Genomic DNA, 20375 nt, shown 5'->3' on the forward strand with positions numbered 1-20375 from the left:
AAGTGAGTCTTTCTTGAATTTCACAAGGCATTCCAATGACACTGATGTTGTGCAGTGTCAATCCCCAATGAGCCATAGTAAATTTAATGGCAGCAGAAATGTGCTGACTTTACTGAGTGTGAAGATGACTGAGCGTGATATGAGGCAGCGGAGCCACCGAGGGCCTCCTCGACGCTATTATCATTTTATCGGCTCCTCAGAAAAGCTAACGGCACGGATCGCAAAGTGACGCTGAATGGCAGGATCACGTGACGCTCCTCATCGTCATGCCAACCGCATCCCTTGAGAATCATTTTATCAATGAATCAATGACCGCTCACTCGGCCTGTTAATGAACTGGGATTTCTGTGATGCTAACGTCTGGAGCAGTGCGTTTTGAATCCTTTGACAAATCCACACAATCCTCCTATTCTGCTTTCACCTTCTCGCGCTCCTCCCCTTTCAGCTAAGGAGCCCTGCACTTCAGTGCTCTGCTCTCCTTGTCTCTTTTGTGATGGCAGAGCAATATTTCTCCTTGTTTTTTTTTTTCTTAAAGACGAGTCCTCCATCATATATATACATCACACTCCAAAAAAGCTCTTTTCTACCAGTGCTTATTCTACCTGCGCCCCATCCCTGCACTCATTCTCTCTGCAGGAGCGCATTCACACCCAGGACTAATGCGCTTCATTAATGGAGCCACTTGTGGCCAATAGAAATACAGTGGAATGCATCACTGAGAGATAGCTGCAGGGGCGCAGGCGGCCACTGTGGAACAAATGAAAGACAGGCGGCTTCACTCATTTCTCTCGTTCACATCTGAGCATCATTCACTGCTCCTCTCTCAAACGGAGTCGTTCTTCCAAAGATAGCGGTTATCGCCGCTCGTGGTAGCTTGTAATAACTTTAGCACCAGATGGAGACAGAAAAGGAGGAAACATATTCCAAGGAGAGATGGTTCTTAAATATTTTTTTTGTGTGTGTGTGTGTCTGTTTTGTTTTGAAAGAGATCGTAGCCCAACTCTCCTCTGTTATTACATTTGCCTCTAAAGTCTCAAGATTTATTTTCTGACTAAATTGAGTTTCTTAAGATCACCGCGTGTCATCTGCACCATCTTGGGAGGTCTTTCTGAGAATGAAGGGCGACGTGTGGGGCCCTTGATGACGTGTGAAGCCAGACACACAAGGAAAACAAGCAACTCAGCTGTGCCACTTAAGTGTTTAGGCTACTCGTCACTTCACGACTCAGCACAAACACGCATGAAAATAATCGTGGACTATAACAGATTCCTACATTTTCTGCCCCCCCTCCCATGCACATTAAACAATACTGCCGCATGGATGTGATTTCACAAACATGAGTTTTTCAAGAGCTCCACATTTTCCAGGAGGCTTGTCTCCTTAGCCCACTGGAACATTAAAATGCTTCTGGCCAAGGAAATTTATTTACTAATGCATGTGAACACACTGCTTTAATGAAGGGAAGGAGGAAAGAAAAGCAGAGACAGAGAGAGAACTTTTTGGCCTGCCACTTTAAGGCCTCAAGGGTGGAAGCCGGGTTAAATCTGCTGCGCGACTGTTATGGCGATGTTGTTCTCTAATTTAACACAGATATGCTGCTAGTGACTGCTGCTGCAGATGTGGCTTGTCATGGGCTCTGAATAAGTGGACTGCTGCAGAGGAGAGAGGGAGGGGCAGTATATTGTGTCCAGCGCCATACATAATGTGTGCAGTACGGATGACTGGGGAAATACGTTCTGTCGTGCTGTGACTGTGGAAAATAAATGCATCAATTGCTGTTTTGTGTATAGACGCTGTCAGCCAAATTGTTACAGCCAAGGCCCCCTGGGTATCCCGGGGATGGAAACTCTAACAGCAGTGGCTGTAGCTCATGTTGCCTCACTCTGGCTCTGGGTTACCTAGATGTTAGGGAGGAGCTGAACAAGAGATTTATGATGTCTTATTAAATGCTAATTCCATAAAACTGCTTAAAAAAGCCAATCAATAATAATCTTAAACTGCTTATTCTTTTTTCATGTAATTAAAAGGTGAGACTGTTATCTGAGACTTAACTGTAAGATCCACAGTGAGCCGTGTTATATGGCATGAAGAGACAAACTCAGGATGTTTGACTACTTCAGCCGTCCCCTAGACTAAAGTACCTCAACAACTAAACATTTATGTTTATAGGTTTGGAAGTTTATCCATTTTTTTTCGTCTTTGCACATGTTAGATGGATTCCCATGCATTAAATTTGAATCGCAGCACTCACACTGTATAGATGTTAACCTCAGGATGAACTGTAACAACGTTGGCAGTTGCGTATATAAAGTTTTATCATCAGGTTAAAGCTGTTTAGTCTGTGAGCAAATAGCCATCAAACTAATGACAAACAAGCTCAAGTGAAAAGGGGGAACTACTAAACATTATAAACCCAGACTGCATATAAATGATTGATGTAGCAACCAGGATATCACACGTGCTTTGAGATGAGCACTTTGACCTCCACCATCTTGGTGCTTTTGAAAGTGGACCTGCCGACCGAGCAGTGCACGCTCACACTTGGCAATCAGAAAGTGCTTGCTTTGGGTCAAATCATCAGTAAACACGATATCTCCTTTCACTGCTTTGCTGATGATATTCAACTATATCGTGTCCTCAATCCCAGGATGGATAAAATCATCATACGCTTTGAGGGCATCCAATTCTTAACAGAATTTCCTTTAGCTGTTGACAATAAAACAGATTTTTTTTCTGAGACATTGCAAAATTGAGATTCATTTGCTTAGACTAGTGCATTTCACTTTACTCTGGTCTCAGTCAGTCCTCTCAGTCCCGTCTACAGCCTGTCCATAATGCTGCTGCTGGGGTCCTCATAGACACACGAAAAAAGAGATCATATTGCACCTCTGGTAGCTTCTCTCCACTGGTTGCCAGTGAGGTGTGGAATCAATTGCAAGAGCTTCCTGCTTGTTTACAAAGCCTCTCATGGCTTGACTCCTTCTTACATCGCTGACCCCTACAACCCTATTCAGTTTCCAGGTCCCTCCGGTCAGATGCTTCTGGCTTTCCCCCACTCTAGATTTAAACCCAGAGGAGACCGTGTCCTCTCTGTGTTTACCCCCAAACTGTGTAACAGCATTCCCTTCAAAGTCAAATTTTCTCCTTTCTTTTGAGTCTTTTAAAATTATGCCCATACCGCATTCCAGATACCTTGGAGCGCATTCCAGAAAAGGCGAGAAAAAACTTGTTTTGGTTCATAGCATCACTAGCAAAACAGCACAAGACTGCATGAGACTTTGCACTTAAAAAACACATTAATAGACAGAGTCTGGTTAGTGCTCTACATATGGCTCATTTAGTGAGTCAATAATACATAACAGTGGCAGTACAAATGAAATGTTTACAGTTTTACTATGGTTTATGTTCAGTGCCGCCATCTTGGATTGCTAACTGGATTGGATTTACCACCTCAGGGTGTTATGGTAAGACTTTCCGAGAGGAAAATTGAAGTTAAGGGGGCATTCCACAAAAAGTTCTGACTGGGACTACCAACTTCTTCAGGAATGCACCATTAAACTTATTTTTACTTACTAGCATTTGAGTCTGTCTGTATCTTTTTTGTCCATGACTGTGTATGTTTAGCACCTACTAAGATATATTTCACTTATTTCTTATCTATTCTTTTTTTTTCTAATCCTCCTTTTGTACAACACTCTGATCTTCTTGAAAAGATACACTACATAGACAAAAGTACTGGGCAACCTACTGATTACACCTACAGGAGCTACTTAGCCTTAGAAGCCCACTCAATGAAGTTCCTTGTGCTCATGTTAATACCAAAAATGGTTTGGAACTCAGCAGTCAGTGAATCTGTAGAGCGTTGGTGACTGAGGACTAGACGACGCTGCCCTGTAACTTCACATGTTCTGTACCAATGAAGTTGATTGTGGAACATGTAGGAGAATAGACCTTTATGACTTGTTGCAGTGGCATCCTATTACAGCAGCATCGGTGAATTACCCATTCTCTCACAAATGTTTGTAAAGGCAGACTGAATGGCAAAAATCTTGATTTTATGGACCTGTGACAACGTGACTGAAAACACCAGAATTTGAAGATACAAGGTATGGCCCAATACTTTTGTCCATATAGTGAAGGTTCACCTATCATATCAGGACATATACACACCAATAAAGTCTTGGAAGAGGCCATAGAAAATTATAATTGAAAGGCTATTTTCTCACATAAGACTATACAATCTGATTTGCAACCAGAGGAGTTGGCTCTTGCTGGCTTTTACAAAATATGCACATTTCCAAATTGGCTTCACTCGGAAGCTGCTTCATCTTTTGAATACAATCTGTGATTAAGCTTAAATAGTTAATTCATTTATTAGAACTGACATTGGCAATTAGTGCAAAGTCCAAAGCACCATCATGGCGGTAGATTTTTTTCCCCTCTTGTTTTTATTCTTTAAATCTTTGCCCATCTGTAAGTGGTCAACCATTCTGAATCCAATTAGTACCTAATGTAAGGAGCGGTTTTAATGTTCAATCCTCAGTATGATCCTTCTCAGGGCTTTTCCAATTGTTTCCAGCCAAAAGCATATTGCCACATCATTTTCATTATAAAATAATTAACATAAACAACGCAATAATGGGTTCATGTGGCACAAAACTGCAATTTAATATTGTTATTTTAAAAGTCAGGCATGATTAAAAACAACACTGGGTCTGTTTTATTCAGTCATTTAATTATTCTCTCTTTCTTTGCACAAATAGAATATTATAAATGGGAAATCACACACGAGGTAGGTATTTGTGCATTTTTATTAATGTGAAGTGATGGGATTAAGTATTTAGTTTATAGGGATTTGAAGGGGAAGCTCAGTTTGATCTGAGCGATCGTTAGCTGTGTTTGTAAGTCCACGCTGTGCATCCACAAACTGGGATCATTGGGCCAGTTTATAAATGCAGACAAATCACGTGTTTTCAGCACTTGGCTTTAATATTCAGGCGATGAAGACGGCCAGCTTCATTCAGTCTATCACACGCACCTGAATACAGCATGTGCATCTCCTCCAAAGCCGCTGAATAAAAAGGTCTTTCTTTTCCTTGTTCTGTTTCATAACAGCATATGCTTGTTTCTCACTTTGACATTTGTGCAGGGCCAAATTTTTGAATAATGTGCACTGGTTTTGCATAACTAAATGTCACGCCCACTGCAGTCTGGTGGAGGAGGTCAGGGAACTGAAGCGATTTTTTTTCTCCTGGTCTGGGCTTTTGAGCAGTGAAGTACGTACATTGAAATCAGGCTAATAAAGGCCATCACCCAGAGTACCTGTCTCCTTGCATCAATTAAGGCACAGATGAAGAAATGACCAAGTGTGCTGCTTACTGCATGCTCATTAGAATGCCAAGTTAAACTGGAGAATGCTGTGAGTCAGTGTTTACCAACAAAGGGGCACTTTAGAAGGAGATAGAGGAAGTCAGGGCGCGCATTTCCCAAATGCCTCCTTAAATGCCATCGTCAGCCTCTCTAAGGTCATTAGTTGGAAAAATCTTTCAGAGAAAGTTGAGGCAGAAGAACTGATACAGAGGGAAGCTGGCTCTAGTGGTGGTTTATTCAGCCCCTTAATCTCTCTGGTGGGTTGCATTTGTTGCAGGCTAAGCCCTGAAATGCCTGGCCTGTATCAGCATGATGGGATATGAGGAGCGACAGTGAGGGGAAAAGGAAGTGAAAAAGTGCAAAATAAGACAGATGTAGTCCGTTACAAAGCATCTTTCCATGTAATTTCTACTGCTGATCCTATTTGGCACGCTTTACTTATCTCCTCACGACCAGCACATTTATTCTACACAAAAATAAACAGAAAGATAAACAATGTGCTCACTCTCTCTGCCTGTCTTAGCTTCTAGTCACACTGTCAGTGATTGCAGATTTGAAAAGGTTTCGACCTTTCCCTGATGAAATCAGTTCAGACAAGGAAAACTCAGTGCAACGAACTAGCTACATCCATAAAATTACACAGAAAAAAGGAATTTTACCGACCTGAACACAAACAAAAGATATAAAAAAGAAAAGAAAATTGAAGCAATGTCCTCAGAAATCCCCCCACAAGTATTTATACTGGTTACTGAATTTGTTGGTTTGCACTCACTTTCAAAAAAATCCAGAAAACAACAGATTAGTAAAATGTAATAAATCGATTTGCATGTCACTGAATGAATTAAGTATTTGGTCCTCTACATCCCAGCCAGAATTCTGGCTCCCACAGACTGGCTGTGTGTCCAAGAGGCACACAGATTACAAGGAAACAATCAATCAATTACCGATCCTGCTGATCTCAACTTGTTATGTGTACAAAGTACACCTGTCTGCATAAACAATTTCTTCAATTCCGACCTCTCCACCACCATGGGCAAGACCAAAGAGCAGCCAAATGATGTCAGGCACAAGATTGTAGACCTGCACAACACTGGCATGGGCTACAAGACAATCAGCAAGAGGCTTGGCGAGAAGTTGACAGCTATTGTTTGATTATTCAGAAATGGAAGAAATGTAAAATGACCATCAGTTGCCATCTGTCTGTGTATCTACATGCAAGAGCTTATCTCTTGGGGTAAGGATGATCATAAGAAAGGTCTATTGAATATGAAATTGCAACCCAAAACTAGAAAGGTGGAACTTGTTCATGATCTGAAGGCAGTTGGGAACACAGTCAGCAAGATCATTGGTAACACACTGCACTAGATTGAATTGAAATCTTGCAGCGCCAACAAGGTTCCCCTGCCTAAAGAAGCACATGTACAGACCTGTCTTAAAAAGTTTGCCAGTGAACATCTAAATGAGTCAGAGAAGGTTTGGGAGAAGGCGCTGTGGTCAGATGAAACCAAATCAAGCTCTTTGGCATCAAACCGACCCACCATGTTTGGGGGAAGAAACTGGCTGAGTATGACCCAAAGACACCATCCACACAGTCAAGATGGAAACATTATGCTTTGTTCTAAGGGTTCAGGATGACTTCACTGCACTGAGGGCCAATGAAAGGGGGCCTTGTGTTGCAAAATCTTGGACCAGAACCCCCTTCCCTCAGTCAGAACACAGAAGATGGGTTTGAGTAGGTTTTCCGGCATGACAGTAACCCAAAACTTACCACCAAGGCAACAAAGGAGTGGCTAAAGAAGAAGCACATTAATGTCATGGAACGACCTAGCCAGTCTCCAGACCTAAGTCTGATAGAAAATCTGTGGAGGAAGTTAAAGCTTCAAGTTTCCAAGCAGCAGCCAAGAAACCTAAAGGATTTAAAGAGTTTCTGTAAAGAGGCTGAGAAGGGTTCTTGTCTTCTTGTACTAAGTCAAGTTTTGCTGGAGGATCAAACACTTATTTCACTCAATGACATGCAAATCAATGTATAACTTGAAAACCCAAGTCTTTTGCACAATGCTGTACATGAGATGGATGTTGCAGCTTTTATATATACCGACCACCTCCCAGTGATGGTAGTGTTTTCTTAAGACGTAAGTATAAATGTAACGCACCCTGTAAGAGAACACAGGCCTATTAGAAAGAGGCGCTAACAGGGGAACTCAGATAAAGCTCCCTAACACTCACTAACCAGCACAGTGTTGAGAGCATCGTGTGTTTCAATTGTTTCTTTGATTAATGAGCGCTCTCCTGCAATATGGGGTGCATAGAAAATTGAGTGTTCCCATTTTATCTATACATTATAATTATGCCTCCATATCCCCCTTGAGATCATAAATTAGGGCCTCTGCCCAGTTTTATGGATGATGTATATGCAATTACCACAGCCAACATGCTATAAAGAAATGCGTCCGGTCCTGTGGTGTGGTGTAGTAAAGTAAAGGTTTGTGAAACTGTGGAAACCTATAGTGTACACACATGTTCTTTTTTTTTTTTTTGCATTCTAACAACATGTGTCTGACTTCATCGGCCCTGCAGCACAAGAGCTCGGCAGAGAGTTCCACCACAAATATTAACATTTCCAATCTGTTGTGCTGCTCTACAGCAAATAGGACCGACACGACTCAGGGAGTGTTAATAAATCATGATTATGAAGCACCATTGGCTGCAGCTTCCCTCGGCAGCCAGCGAATAAATTCCATCCCAGTTTTGTCTGTGGGCACACCCCGCATGATGATACAAGTCGTTAGGTAATTATACAGCAATTAAGATTCTGATAGAAGAAACAGCAGGTTGGTCCGCCCTCCTAGTGACACACGATGAACAGGATGTCTCTAATCAACTTACTTTGATAGTTCCCCTTGACCAGAACTTATAGATTCATGGAGCGCCTCTCTTGCTTGTTTGCTTGCTGTTATATAAAGGAAGCCAGCTTGTGTTCACAAGGCGACAAGCCATCATCATTCATTTCCAAAAAAAAAAAAAAAGAAGAGGATAATTTTAACTAGCTTCCTTTTCTAATAAACAGCCAGCGCTATTCAAGTGTCAGTCCAGGGCACACATCATAAGAAACATTTATAATACATGACTCAGAGGACACATTGCTTTCCTCTCATTCATCATTTGCATAGTGTCTGAGCCAGGTATATATTTTTAACGCATCCTGAAAAGTGTCTGTGTGGGTGTGTATGTGTGCATGGGTGTGTATGTGTGTGTGTGTTTGTTCAGTGAAAATTGTTCATAATTTGAGGAGACCTGACAGGGGAAAATGATAAAGATACGATTACGACACTCCAAAGTATCGCTTGCTGTGTATAAACCACTTTGATGCCAAAACTGTTAAGCAAGTTCATGATTGAGTTAATAAAAATTGCACGGATTGTGTTCAAACGATGCTGAAAACACAAAACTGATTTTCATTTATTACCTCCCCACTTTCCCTCTCTGTGGTCCAAGTTGAAGTACTAATGCTACTACCTCCTATTTAAAATAAAAGCATTTGTTCGCCTTCGTAAAAGCATAAAAGAACAGCATGGACTACTATGCCAATATAAAGGAAATACAACAATGAAAGACAGAAGGCCACATAGGGAGTAGAAACTGGAGAACGCTCCCCACAGAGGGGAGTAAAGGACGTAAAAAGGAGAAGAAAAAAAACATAACAAAGTCAAGGTGACTGGTGAGAGCAGGTGGAGTTTTTAGCTGACAGGAAGAAGGAAGCGGGAGAGAGCAAGAGACTGACAAGGGAGTCTGCCGAACAAGAAGAGGCAGAGAGGGAGAGAGAAAGAACGTGTGACAGAGAAGGAGACAACCAGATTGAGAAGAGACATAAGAGACAGGAAATCTGCAAGCAAATTAGACATCATTAGCCAAGAGGCGGTTAACAAGTCTAATTAGGGGAGAGGCAGGCAGGCAGTGATACTAGACTTGCTTCCGGACCTCAGACACATGCACACAGAGTCAGTGATATAACCCACACACACTCACACACACAAACATAATGCGCACTCTCAGCCAAAGCTCCAGGCATCTCTTAACTAGGTCATATCTCTGAGTCTTCAAGATGTAGGGTAGGAAAGAAGATGGGTAAGGAGAGGAAGAGAGAGATTGAGGGAAGATAAAGGATGGAGGGTGAGACCTAGCGTGGAAAAGGCTCAGGGAGGAAAATAAAGAGCGCACGCTGACAGACATGTAAGCATATCTAAATAAGCGCACACAGGTTGACTTGTTTACACACCCAACAGCTGCCGTTTTACTTCTGTCATTTATGGAACGTTACATTTGGGATGTGAATGTGAAAGCGTGCTCCGACTGCTGTTATTGTTGCCCACAAGAAAAAAAGTCTGGTACTTTAAATACAGACTCTTAGATTATCTGTTATTATAAAGATTAGTTGAAATGAGGATACTGCTGTATTAGTAGAGCCACCCAGTTTTTAAGTTTTGAGTGATAGCTTGCCAATGCTCCTGAGGGATGGCTGAGCTACATTCCCTTGAAGTGATGATGACTGAATGTCAGTTCTAGAAAGACTAAAAAAAAGAAATGTTTCAGTCAAAGAGCCTCCATCTTTCTGTTCTTCCCCTCTCTCACGGGCCCAGTGATAGAAAATATTGTCTCAAGAACCCGTGATGATCCCTCGTGTCATGTAACACTGGCTGAATACTTCAGACTTCATTTTAGAACTAGAGATTTGGATCTGTATTTTATTGAATGGCATTATATTGAAATGCCCTTTTCCCAAATTCATTTGGAAAAAGGGCATTGCAGCTCCCTCCTCGTGGAATCAGATGCAACATCTCTTAAAACTTTAAGAGCTGGTCTCGCTAAATGTATTTAAGGTGTTTTTAGGTAACCTGGAGGCAGTTACTTCAGGCTACAAATGTTTTTCATGAATATTACGACTCACCCAAGACTATGCCTTTTACTTATGTTTTGGGCTTTATTGACAAAGAACTTCAAGAATTTTGGTGGTTTTTGCTTTTTTACTACTTGTACTACTTTTTTTATCACTTGTAGTAGATTTGCATACTTGCCTGTTCTGTGTGTATTTACTACTGTTGATTGTCCTGGACATCATTTTGGGGTTGGAACACAATGCTAAATTTTGCTCTACAAGGGCCTGATATCCTCCCTCCTCTTAGAAACTATATCAGGTAAAAAGAAAATTCTTTGTTTTTAGATTCATCAGGTCACAATAAGCCCAAATAGCAAAGAGAAATTAAAAAATGCATGCCATGAAAGAGTTTGGGTCTTAGGAAGTTAATTTTAGATCCCATTACATTTTTCAGTAACACAGTAATGTAACGCATTACTGGGCTAAATACAGTAATGACATTATAGCTAGAATGACGGTGTTACTTGCGTTACAAAGCTCCTTCAATTATCTGAGGAAGATTGAGCAAATAAACAAATAAATAAAAAAAAGAAAAAGCAAAAAAATCAAATGACTGCTTTGAAGTCTCTTTGGGCTGGCTTTTAACTCTTTGTGTTCTTGGTTTTGTGTTCATGTGTAAACACTAAAAGAAAGATCCTATTTGCCGTCATCAGGACAGGGATTTGTGTCAGTGTGTGGGACTGTAGCCTCAGGTTTATTCTGTTAAGTGGCTTGGTAATGCGTAACTAATGTAGCAAACAGCGTAACTGATTACTTTATCTGGCAAGTAATTAAGTAATGTACTACATCACTTTTAAGGAAAGTAATGAGTAATGTGCAAAACTTTTTTTTTTTTAGTAATGCCTCCGACATTGAAAAAGAGACTCTATAAACAATAAACACTAATAGAAACTAATAGTGGCATTATTGAGCACTTCCACATGAGACTAACGGTAAAACTGTACTCAAATATGACACAATGAAATTTACACTTTTCTACTTTTTTGTCTTGATTCTGAATTGACACTTGAAGCTGTCAAAACAATATGTGAAATTATTCACAGTGGTTTGTTACTCTTATCTATCAGAAAGAGCATTTCTCATTCTTTGTTTGCAAATAATGTTTTAGCACATTTAGGCAAATGACCAGACACAGCTGCTGGGAATTGCGACAAATGTCAGTTGGATTTGTTTTTGTCAGCAAAATGCATTTTACTGTTTTTCTATAAGACGAGCAGTTTAACTCTCCAAAGTTAGTTTTTTCAACGTGCAGGTCATCAAATGTAGAATAGTACAGAAAAGCCGACATTTCATAAATTGCATTGTTATGGAGTGGCTGATGTGATCAAACAGTAAATTTGTTTCCAGGTGAAACGCAAGGAAAGCTTCAAGGAAGGCATATATTGCCCAGCTAGCTTTGCTCCTTCAAGTCACACTACATAGAGACTGTTGCTGACTGGATGTTTGGTAAACTTAGTATTCTTTAATTGATTTTGAGTGGTTGCTGGAAGTTTCTGCGTTTCCTGGCAAATTGCTGGCAAGATGTGTAGTCCCGGACTAAGTAATTAACGGTTCTGGTAGCTTGCTTGCTATCGCTAGCTTAAATTGGACACAAAGAGATATACGGTGGTGCACCAAAAAACACCTTGCGGTTACTTTGGTTACTAGGAGACTTTACAGGTTTAAGTCATGAGTATTTTTTTTACAATTTTATGACACTTGAGAGACACAGAGTTACAATCATTTCTGATTCTGCTCAGAGAAAAACATTGAAGCTAAAGCGTGCCCTTGGAGAAGAAAAAGGAGTAATAATGTGTGATATTACAGTATATGAAGGGGGAGACAACACAAAATAGGAAGATGTATTTTGATTTGTTTACTGTTTTGTCTCCTGTTACACTGCAATAGAAAGCATTTAGCATCAGTAGTTTACATGTATTTTTTTCTTTTCTATCCAGTGCAGTGTTATTGTTTTCCATTCTCAATTACATTACTATCCCTGCAAATTTACATGCAAATGTGAGTGCTCTTTTGCCTGACAATGTAAAACGTTGTGCTCCTGAAATCAGCATCTAAACAGTATTCAATTAGCAGTCAGTTATCATAATAATATTCTGGTACAGTGGGCATTCAGCAAGAGGACAAAAAAAAGGAGGACAAGAATTAGGACAAAAGGAGATGAGAAACACACTTCTAGGATTTTCCAGGCTCATCTTGTTTCCTCCCACAGCCCAAATACAGTATTTTTGGTTAATTAGTGATTCACAATTGGCTGTAGGTGTGGATGTGTGTTTCTCCATTATCCCTGTGATGGACTAGCATGGTGTACTCAACATTTCTCCACTGTATGCTGGGAAAGAATCCAGACCCCCCTGGTAACTCTAAGCTGGATAAGGCCCCAATCTCACAGGCTTAGAGACCAGTCGGTGACCCCCTTGCTACTGCTGATGATTTGGAAAAAATGTGGAAGGGTTGCTGGCTGGGTGAAATCAATTGCAAAAATACTTGCTGAATACTAGAATCCCGAGCCTCCTAGTAGATGCACCTATGATATCAATTTCAAAATCCTACGTTGCCTTGTTCTCAACTTATTGCATTCACAAGATTTTCAGAAAGCCTGGCCTTTGACCTGAACCTTGAGATCGAGGTCACTGAGATTTGACCTCGCCCAGGATTTTTAGTAGAGACACTTGTGGTATCAATTTCAAATTCCTATGTCTCTTCATTCTTGAGATATTGGATTCACAAACATTACCAGATGCAATAAATAAGGAATCTGCAAAACTGCATTATGCGAATCATTACTTCTTCTTCTTTATTGCATTTTTCAGCTCTACACCTGCCCCCTAGGATGAGGAGGATGTGCGTGGACTCTTTTGCACTTCTAAACCGGACGCCATTACCTCCCTGCCTGCTGCCATCGGCATAGCCCGCATTGGCTCTACATAGATTCACCACAGACCTCCAGTAAATGGACCCTGTGACAATGGACAGATGGACGAATAGATAGCGAGCTATAGGCTATTTACAAAAATCCACCTCTATTAAAAAGGATTATTCTTTATTATTTAGACCACTCTTGACTTCTGAATTCCATGTGAAGTTTGCCATATGTGTTTTCTTTTTTATATTTATACTCTCCAAACTTTAGTTTACACTTCTGACCAACACTCAAGATGTTTTCTCGTATACAACCAAGGCCCCCCAAAGACACAGAGAGATTAAAAAAAGCTGTTTTGACAGACTGTGGCACACTCCCTATAAGTAGTACGTTGACTGTGAAACTAGTGAAGTGCACCTTTAAAAATGAAATGCACTTGATTTATGAATTCAACATTTTCATGCTTTTTTTTCCCTACTTCAGCTGGAGTCGCTGAAACAGAAATACTGCTGACTGGCTGTCAGTGAAGTGGCACCAAATTCATTATGAATTCCTGACATTTTTCTAATTTATCACATGAACACAGCTGTGTACAACGCAATGTCAATGTTTCACTTATTACCTGTCTCTGGATGGCACGTTCCATGCTGGTGGCAGTTGCATGGAACGCATGCCGAGAGAGGCCCTCTAGCAGGCTCTTCCCGGGTAAATCCGGGGGCACACTGTTCACAAAACTGGCCCGCAAAGCCCGGGGGACAGGAACAGGATTCCACCCACAGAGCAGGAGGAAAGGCTGGGTCAGCTGAGACGACTGCTGAGGTCATGGTTACTCCTGCGAGCTGTGATGTGTCTGGCAAGGAAGGAAAAGGAGGAATGTCAAAGATGTTAATACAAATCTTTCTCTGGAATAAGCGACAGGTGCAAGTGTGTGTGTGTGTGTGGTGGTGGTGATAGTGGGAGGTCTCTGCATCTTGTTAAGCAGTAGGTTATTAGCATTTGTTGCAGTGCCGTCCCTCTCTCCCTGTCTCATTATAGGTTTTGGCCTGTGTTTACATTTTACAGTCAGATACACACATGCACCCACACATACACACTAACACAATAACCGATTCATCCACCCACACGGCCATAAATGCCGCACTTAATGCTTGCTTACACACATGTGCCTGCACGTGCCCACACACGTACACTTGTGATCCAGGGACTCTTTGATATAGCAAATGAATAAATCACTGCAGCAGAGCAAGACAAGAAAAAAAAAACAGACAGGAGACTCTGTGGAGGTATGTCAAACGTGCAGTTCCTGTGGGGTTTTCAAGATCCCGCTCTCCTCTCATGAATAGTGATGGGGGCAGGCCATGCTGAACTGTATCCCTCTCACCCTTTACTGCCTGAGCCACAGCCGCAGAACACAAAATTACTTTTGGTGTACATTACCGTGTCCGTTTTCAATAGCCAGACAGACGATAGACGGACAGATTCTATGCACGTATGACTATGTAGCAGTTGTCAGATAAGGAATAAACCAAGTGTGGATGAGCGACTGCATAATGACCTGAGTGGCAGAAACGGCGAGGGGCGAGACAGTGGAAGAACCAGAGGAGAGGATGGACCTTGACATCTAACAAGCCATGATTCAGAGATTCCTTGAGCGGTGATGAAAGACGGTTCATTTACACCTCTGAGGGATAATCAGTAGGCAAGCCAGTCCTCTTCCCTTTCCGCGACTTGCCTTAGCCTCTACCCTTTACTCTCCAGTAGCTCCTGAATTCTATTAGCTCGTTCAACGGGTGGAAATGTGCAATTAAAACAGTTTTCAGATACTGAAGCCTATATTTTGGTTAATTAAAAGCCTTCCATTTTAAGTCGTGCTGCGCAAGTTCTCTCCATCAATCCTTTTTCTGCAGGAAACCTTGTCAGAGCAGTTGAGATTTTACTTGCAACAAATGACTTTACAGCAGCCTGGCAGACTCTGACTGTCATGGTCCTGGGTCATTTTGACCCAGTGTTCTTAGTTTTTCTGTAGTTTTGTATTTTGTTTCTTATGTCCATTGGATTGTTTGGTTTGGTATTTGGATTCCCTCTGTGTCCATGTTTTTATTGTGGTGTTTGCTCTGGTACCGTGTTCCCACCCTATGTGTTCTGTGTTCTCCTCATCCCCTCGTATTCATCCTTCTTCTCTGCCTCTCTCTCTGCCTCTCTCTCTCCGTGCTCATCTCTGTGTACTGTGTTGTGTTTAAGGTCCACATCTTGGTGTCAGTATCGTCAGTTTCGTGTCCTCCCTGCTCGGCCATGAGTAATTGTCTTCAGCTGTGTTCCCCGTGTGTTCCCACTCCCCTCGTTACCTTCTGTGTATTTATGTCAGAGTGTCCCTTTGTTCTGTGTTGTGTCGTCCCTCTAGGTTGTGTGCATTTTCCGTGTCTTCCCAGCGCCTCAGTTTTTAGTTGCTCCCAGTATAGTTTTATATGACTTCTTATGTTCCTGTTAATAAAGACCGGCCTTTGAGTTCATCCCCGTGTGTCTAGAGCCGTGCATTTGGGTCCTCTCTTGCCTTCACACAGCCGCCGCATGACAGAACGACGCAACCACGAAATGGACCCAGCAGGCTCCGCCCGTGAGGGAGATATTCTCCGTGTACAGAGTCTGGTGCAACGAATAACCCACGCCTCGGACTCACGGACAATTTCCGTCGGACTTAACGCCATAAAGGCAATAATCGAGGGAAACCCTTTCCTTCAGCAGCTCACCTGCTATGAAGGCTTTATCGACGAATTGAGCCGAGCTAAGGAGGCATTACAAGCCCGTGAGCTGGCAGACAATGTCCGTTCCCGGGATTCCACGCCACAGCGACTGCAGACGGAGATCTCCGCCCATCAGCCGCCGCAGCAGCAGCAAACTAAGCTCGCCGCGACGGTACCGCAGCAGCAGACGGGGCTCTCGGTGTCGCAACAGCAGCTGCTAAAACGAGAGGGTTTTTTGGCGCCGCTGCCGCAGAGCCCTTCTCCATCCCCTCTCAGCTCTGACCGTCGCTCTCCCGCTGCTCTCCTAGCAGCGATGTGGTCGGATGATGAAGAGGAGACCGTCACCCCCGCATCATCACCGGTTTTCCCCGTCACCTCCGTTCCCTCATTAAGGAGGAGACGCCGTCACCGGTCCTCTCCTCAGTCGGATTCCGGGACTACTGGGCAGCCAGCTGGGGTGAGTGACAAAGACACTTTCTCTGTTCACTCTGAGGCTAGTTGTCACTACTCTGAATGCAGGAGTGCAAACTCTGTGACTCTTGCCGTAGACGCTAAAGGCTCACGGTCTGTAAACGTTGAATCTGAACCCAAACTGCTTATGAACCATTGTACTGCCCGGAGGGTCAACTCAGAGACAGTTTCTCCTACGTTTGGACTCATATTCGAGAAAGATCATCCTTCGCTAGTGTTTCCTAGGTCTAAAAACTCGAAGTCAGCATTTCCTGAGTTAGAGACACCTGTCTCTGTGCCCTTTACCTGTGTGTCTGCTGAGGATGATTGTTTTGCAGTTAAGCTCACCCCTGGGGCTTTACTACCTGCCCCCTTAGATGGTAAAACAGTAAAATCCAAGACTGTAAATGTTCCTGTGATAGCTCGACCCCAGCTCGTTGCTTCTGAGCCATCACCCCCGGGGATTGTCCATTCTGACGTATGTACTGATTCAAATGTTCTTGAGTCAGGGGGCTCTACACCCACCACTGTTTACCCTAGGTTTACTGCTTCCGGCGATCCGGTGGTAAAAGACTTTGTTTCATCTGCCTCTCCGGTGCACAGACCTATGTTTACATCGGCTATTAACCCCTCCTCTGTCAGTATAAGTACGGTTAGCTCCGAAGAAAGAAGCTCTAAGACTGTTGGTGCATCAGCTGATCACATTTCTCTAGAGTCTGTACACACTGAAGGTGATGCATTAGTGCCTGTAAGCTACAGCTTTAGTACACTTAACGCTACGAAGTCAGAGCGCTGTTCCTCATCCGCTCACTCAGGGCAGGGAATCGATCTCTTGCAGACTGTTCTTTCTAGGCCCGCCTCCCAGGCCCCTTGTGTTCTAGGGATAACTGCGGCCCAGCACTCACCTGCACCTGTCTCAATTCCCCAGGTGAGGGGGGCTGGCGCCCAGCTGGTCCCTGTTCCGGTTTCCGGGTCAACTGAGGCTCTGCTGGTCCCTGCACCCGTATCGGCTCCTCGGGTGGGGACAGCAGCCGCCCAGTCCCTGCCGAAATCTGTGCCAACCACTGAGGTGGGGCCTGCCAGGACCCAGCCAGTCTCTGCACCTGTACCTACTCCTCAGGTGGGAGCGACTGGTGTCCAGCAGGTGCCTGCACCTTTCAACTGCGTTGTAGGCCCAGGGGAACTGACACTGCCACCTGTCCTACATCCGCTCCCACACCCATCATTGCACTCAGCTGCACAGGATGCCCCTCAGTCAGTCATTCGACCCATAACCCTGCCATTAATACACTCTGTAGCTGTCATTGTTTGGTTTGGTATTTGGATTCCCTCTGTGTCCATGTTTTTATTGTGGTGTTTGCTCTGGTACTGTGTTCCCACCCTATGTGTTCTGTGTTCTCCTCATCCCCTCGTATTCATCCTTCTTCTCTGCCTCTCTCTCTGCCTCTCTCTCTCCGTGCTCATCTCTGTGTACTGTGTTGTGTTTAAGGTCCACATCTTGGTGTCAGTATCGTCAGTTTCGTGTCCTCCCTGCTCGGCCATGAGTAATTGTCTTCAGCTGTGTTCCCCGTGTGTTCCCACTCCCCTCGTTACCTTCTGTGTATTTATGTCAGAGTGTCCCTTTGTTCTGTGTTGCGTCGTCCCTCTAGGTTGTGTGCATTTTCCGTGTCTTCCCAGCGCCTCAGTTTTTAGTTGCTCCCAGTATAGTTTTATATGACTTCTTATGTTCCTGTTAATAAAGACCGGCCTTTGAGTTCATCCCCGTGTGTCTAGAGCCGTGCATTTGGGTCCTCTCTTGCCTTCACACAGCCGCCGCATGACACTGACAATTTAGGTCTCCTTAGGCGCCTGTACATTTAACCATTAAGCCATTGATTTCCCATAAACTTTCAATACGGCCACACTTGCTTTTCAAACCTAATTTTTTTTTGTGGTGGGGAAAATAAAAGCTCTTTACTGCGACTGTCATCACAGCCTTGCCTTAGTAACCTAAAGACAATACTGTCACTTAAGTAATACAGTTCTGTTAATAAGACACTCTCTGTGGTGCAGGGAGAATTTTAAAGAATGAAGGAAAATGTGAGAGGCAGAGATGAGAATGATGAGAGGACAGCTTTATGGGGTTTGGATATTAAAGTTTGTTGCACCGCCTGCAGCGATAAAGCACTTCTAACACTGTTTGAGAATGAGTTTGAGACCTAACACAAGTCATTAACAGTTTCTCCCCCATAATGTGCAAAAGATGCAGTGTAAACTGTGTGCTTGACTTTGATACCACGTTCATGTGGGTAGGTAGGTGGGTGGGTACAGAAAACAGTTTGATGGAATATGCATGAGTGTGCCTGTGTGTGTGGGTTTTTTTTATTTTTGTGCCTAAACGCCATGCATGTGGAACTACATAAGAGTCTGTGTGGTGACGCCTGCACCAAGCAGCTAATTAAAATGGTGTAAGTAAGTGTGAGGAAGCTGGTGATTTTGTCCAGCTGTTCTGTCTCCTCCACGCTTTAATCCACCGTAATGCCTCTCAGATCCCGCTGGTTCATTACAATACAAACTATCAAATTTCAAGAACTCATCGCAAACATCTGGGAATAAATGTCCCGTTCTGTTGCAGAGCCAGATAGGGGACAGTTGAACGATTCCTCGAGCACAAACACCAACACCGATTTACTAGCAAGTTCTGCTGCAGCTTGAATAATGTGTTCCTGTCTGGTTAAAGAAAACGGTCATAAAAAACAATGATTTTAGTAATTTTGTAGGCCTCTAAATGTTGGCATTATTTGTAAATAGTGCTTTCAGAAAAATAGATTTGATAGATTTTATTTGCTCCTACAGCACATACCACCCATTTAAGGCTCCAGTGTAAGTCATGTAAAAATGAATTGGATATGCTTGTTGGGACAAGTTCATAAACACAAACCAACACTTACAGTTGTGTCCCCCAGCATTGCTGATCTTGAGAGCCGTCAGGTTGTAAAGGAGGAGTTGGAAGTCAAAGGCAGAAAGAGCAGGTTTAAATCTCTTCTCGTTTTCATCAAGCCTGTCAAAAAGGAAAACAGCAAACGTGTCATTTATTTAATATTTGCTAAAAGGCCTGCAGGGCTTTATCAAAATTTTAATTTCGAATGTAGTGACCTGTCGAACAAATTTTAAAGACTGTTGGACACATGAAACACATGCAAATGGAGAACATTGCATGGCATTTTTAGGGGGAAGATAATATTAACCTATTATATATGAAAATCCAAAGAATTGGGATTTATAATAAATGATTTCTAAAAACATATAAATGTTAAGATTTGCTGACAATGTTCATTCATTCAATCATACTGGCTCACCCAGACATATATACACAGAGATAGGGCTGCTCGATTATGGCAAAAATGATAATCACGATTATTTTCACTGAAATTGAGATCTCGATTATTTGACGATATTTATTTAACCCTTTAAGACTTACCATAGAACCAAGTCCGCCAGAGCTTATATTATTTATTTTTTTACATGCTGTAGTGCCATTTTTGGGAGCATTTCAAGTTGCTATACATCAATACAACTGTTATAGCCCATATTTTAATAATATGTATGCATTAAGCCCATAGTAATTACATTAATTGCAAAAAAGTGCAATAAACTACAAAAAAATTGAAAATCGTTTTTGTTTTTTACATATATTTCTACTTGGAGAAATTTAAGAGGCTTATCCCTCAAAACTTTAAATACAAAAAAGTTGCAAAAAATAGTTTCCCACCACAGGAAATTTATTTTGAGTGTCTTCATAGTTTTATTTTGGAGATACAGCAATTTTTATATACTGCAGGAAAAACAAAAAAACAATCCTATGATGCAAATTTGCAAAGAAAACAGCATGTGCATCAAAATAAACTATTTCCAGCAGTGCAATATGAGTTCTAAGCATCCCAGCAACTATTCAGAAAAGTCAAACATGACTTATAAAAACACCAGTATAGGTTTTTAAGGCCTACAAGTAAAAAACTACATTTTCCGCGAAATGACGTCA

The 20375-nt window shown here is 42.3% G+C and overlaps 1 protein-coding gene across 1 annotated transcript in view; it reads right to left on the bottom strand.

Moving 5' to 3' along the window:
- Positions 1 to 19297, bottom strand: part of LOC146629223 (laminin subunit gamma-3-like) — a 43753-nt gene extending 24456 nt beyond the window's left edge. Inside the window, exons 1-2 of the mRNA XM_085359921.1 lie at positions 19285 to 19297; positions 13786 to 14013 (exon numbers count right to left, since the gene is read on the bottom strand). Coding sequence (XP_085216047.1) covers positions 13786 to 13987 — 202 coding nt within the window. The 5' untranslated portion in view covers positions 13988 to 14013; positions 19285 to 19297. The remainder of the gene's footprint in view (positions 1 to 13785; positions 14014 to 19284) is intronic.
- Positions 19298 to 20375: the final 1078 nt, after the last annotated feature.

Source organism: Diplotaxodon limnothrissa, linkage group LG7 (genome assembly GCF_057381915.1).
Source record: "Diplotaxodon limnothrissa isolate DT_005_m linkage group LG7, D_limnothrissa_male_GT1.1, whole genome shotgun sequence".
In the NCBI taxonomy this organism is placed as follows: domain Eukaryota; kingdom Metazoa; phylum Chordata; class Actinopteri; order Cichliformes; family Cichlidae; genus Diplotaxodon; species Diplotaxodon limnothrissa.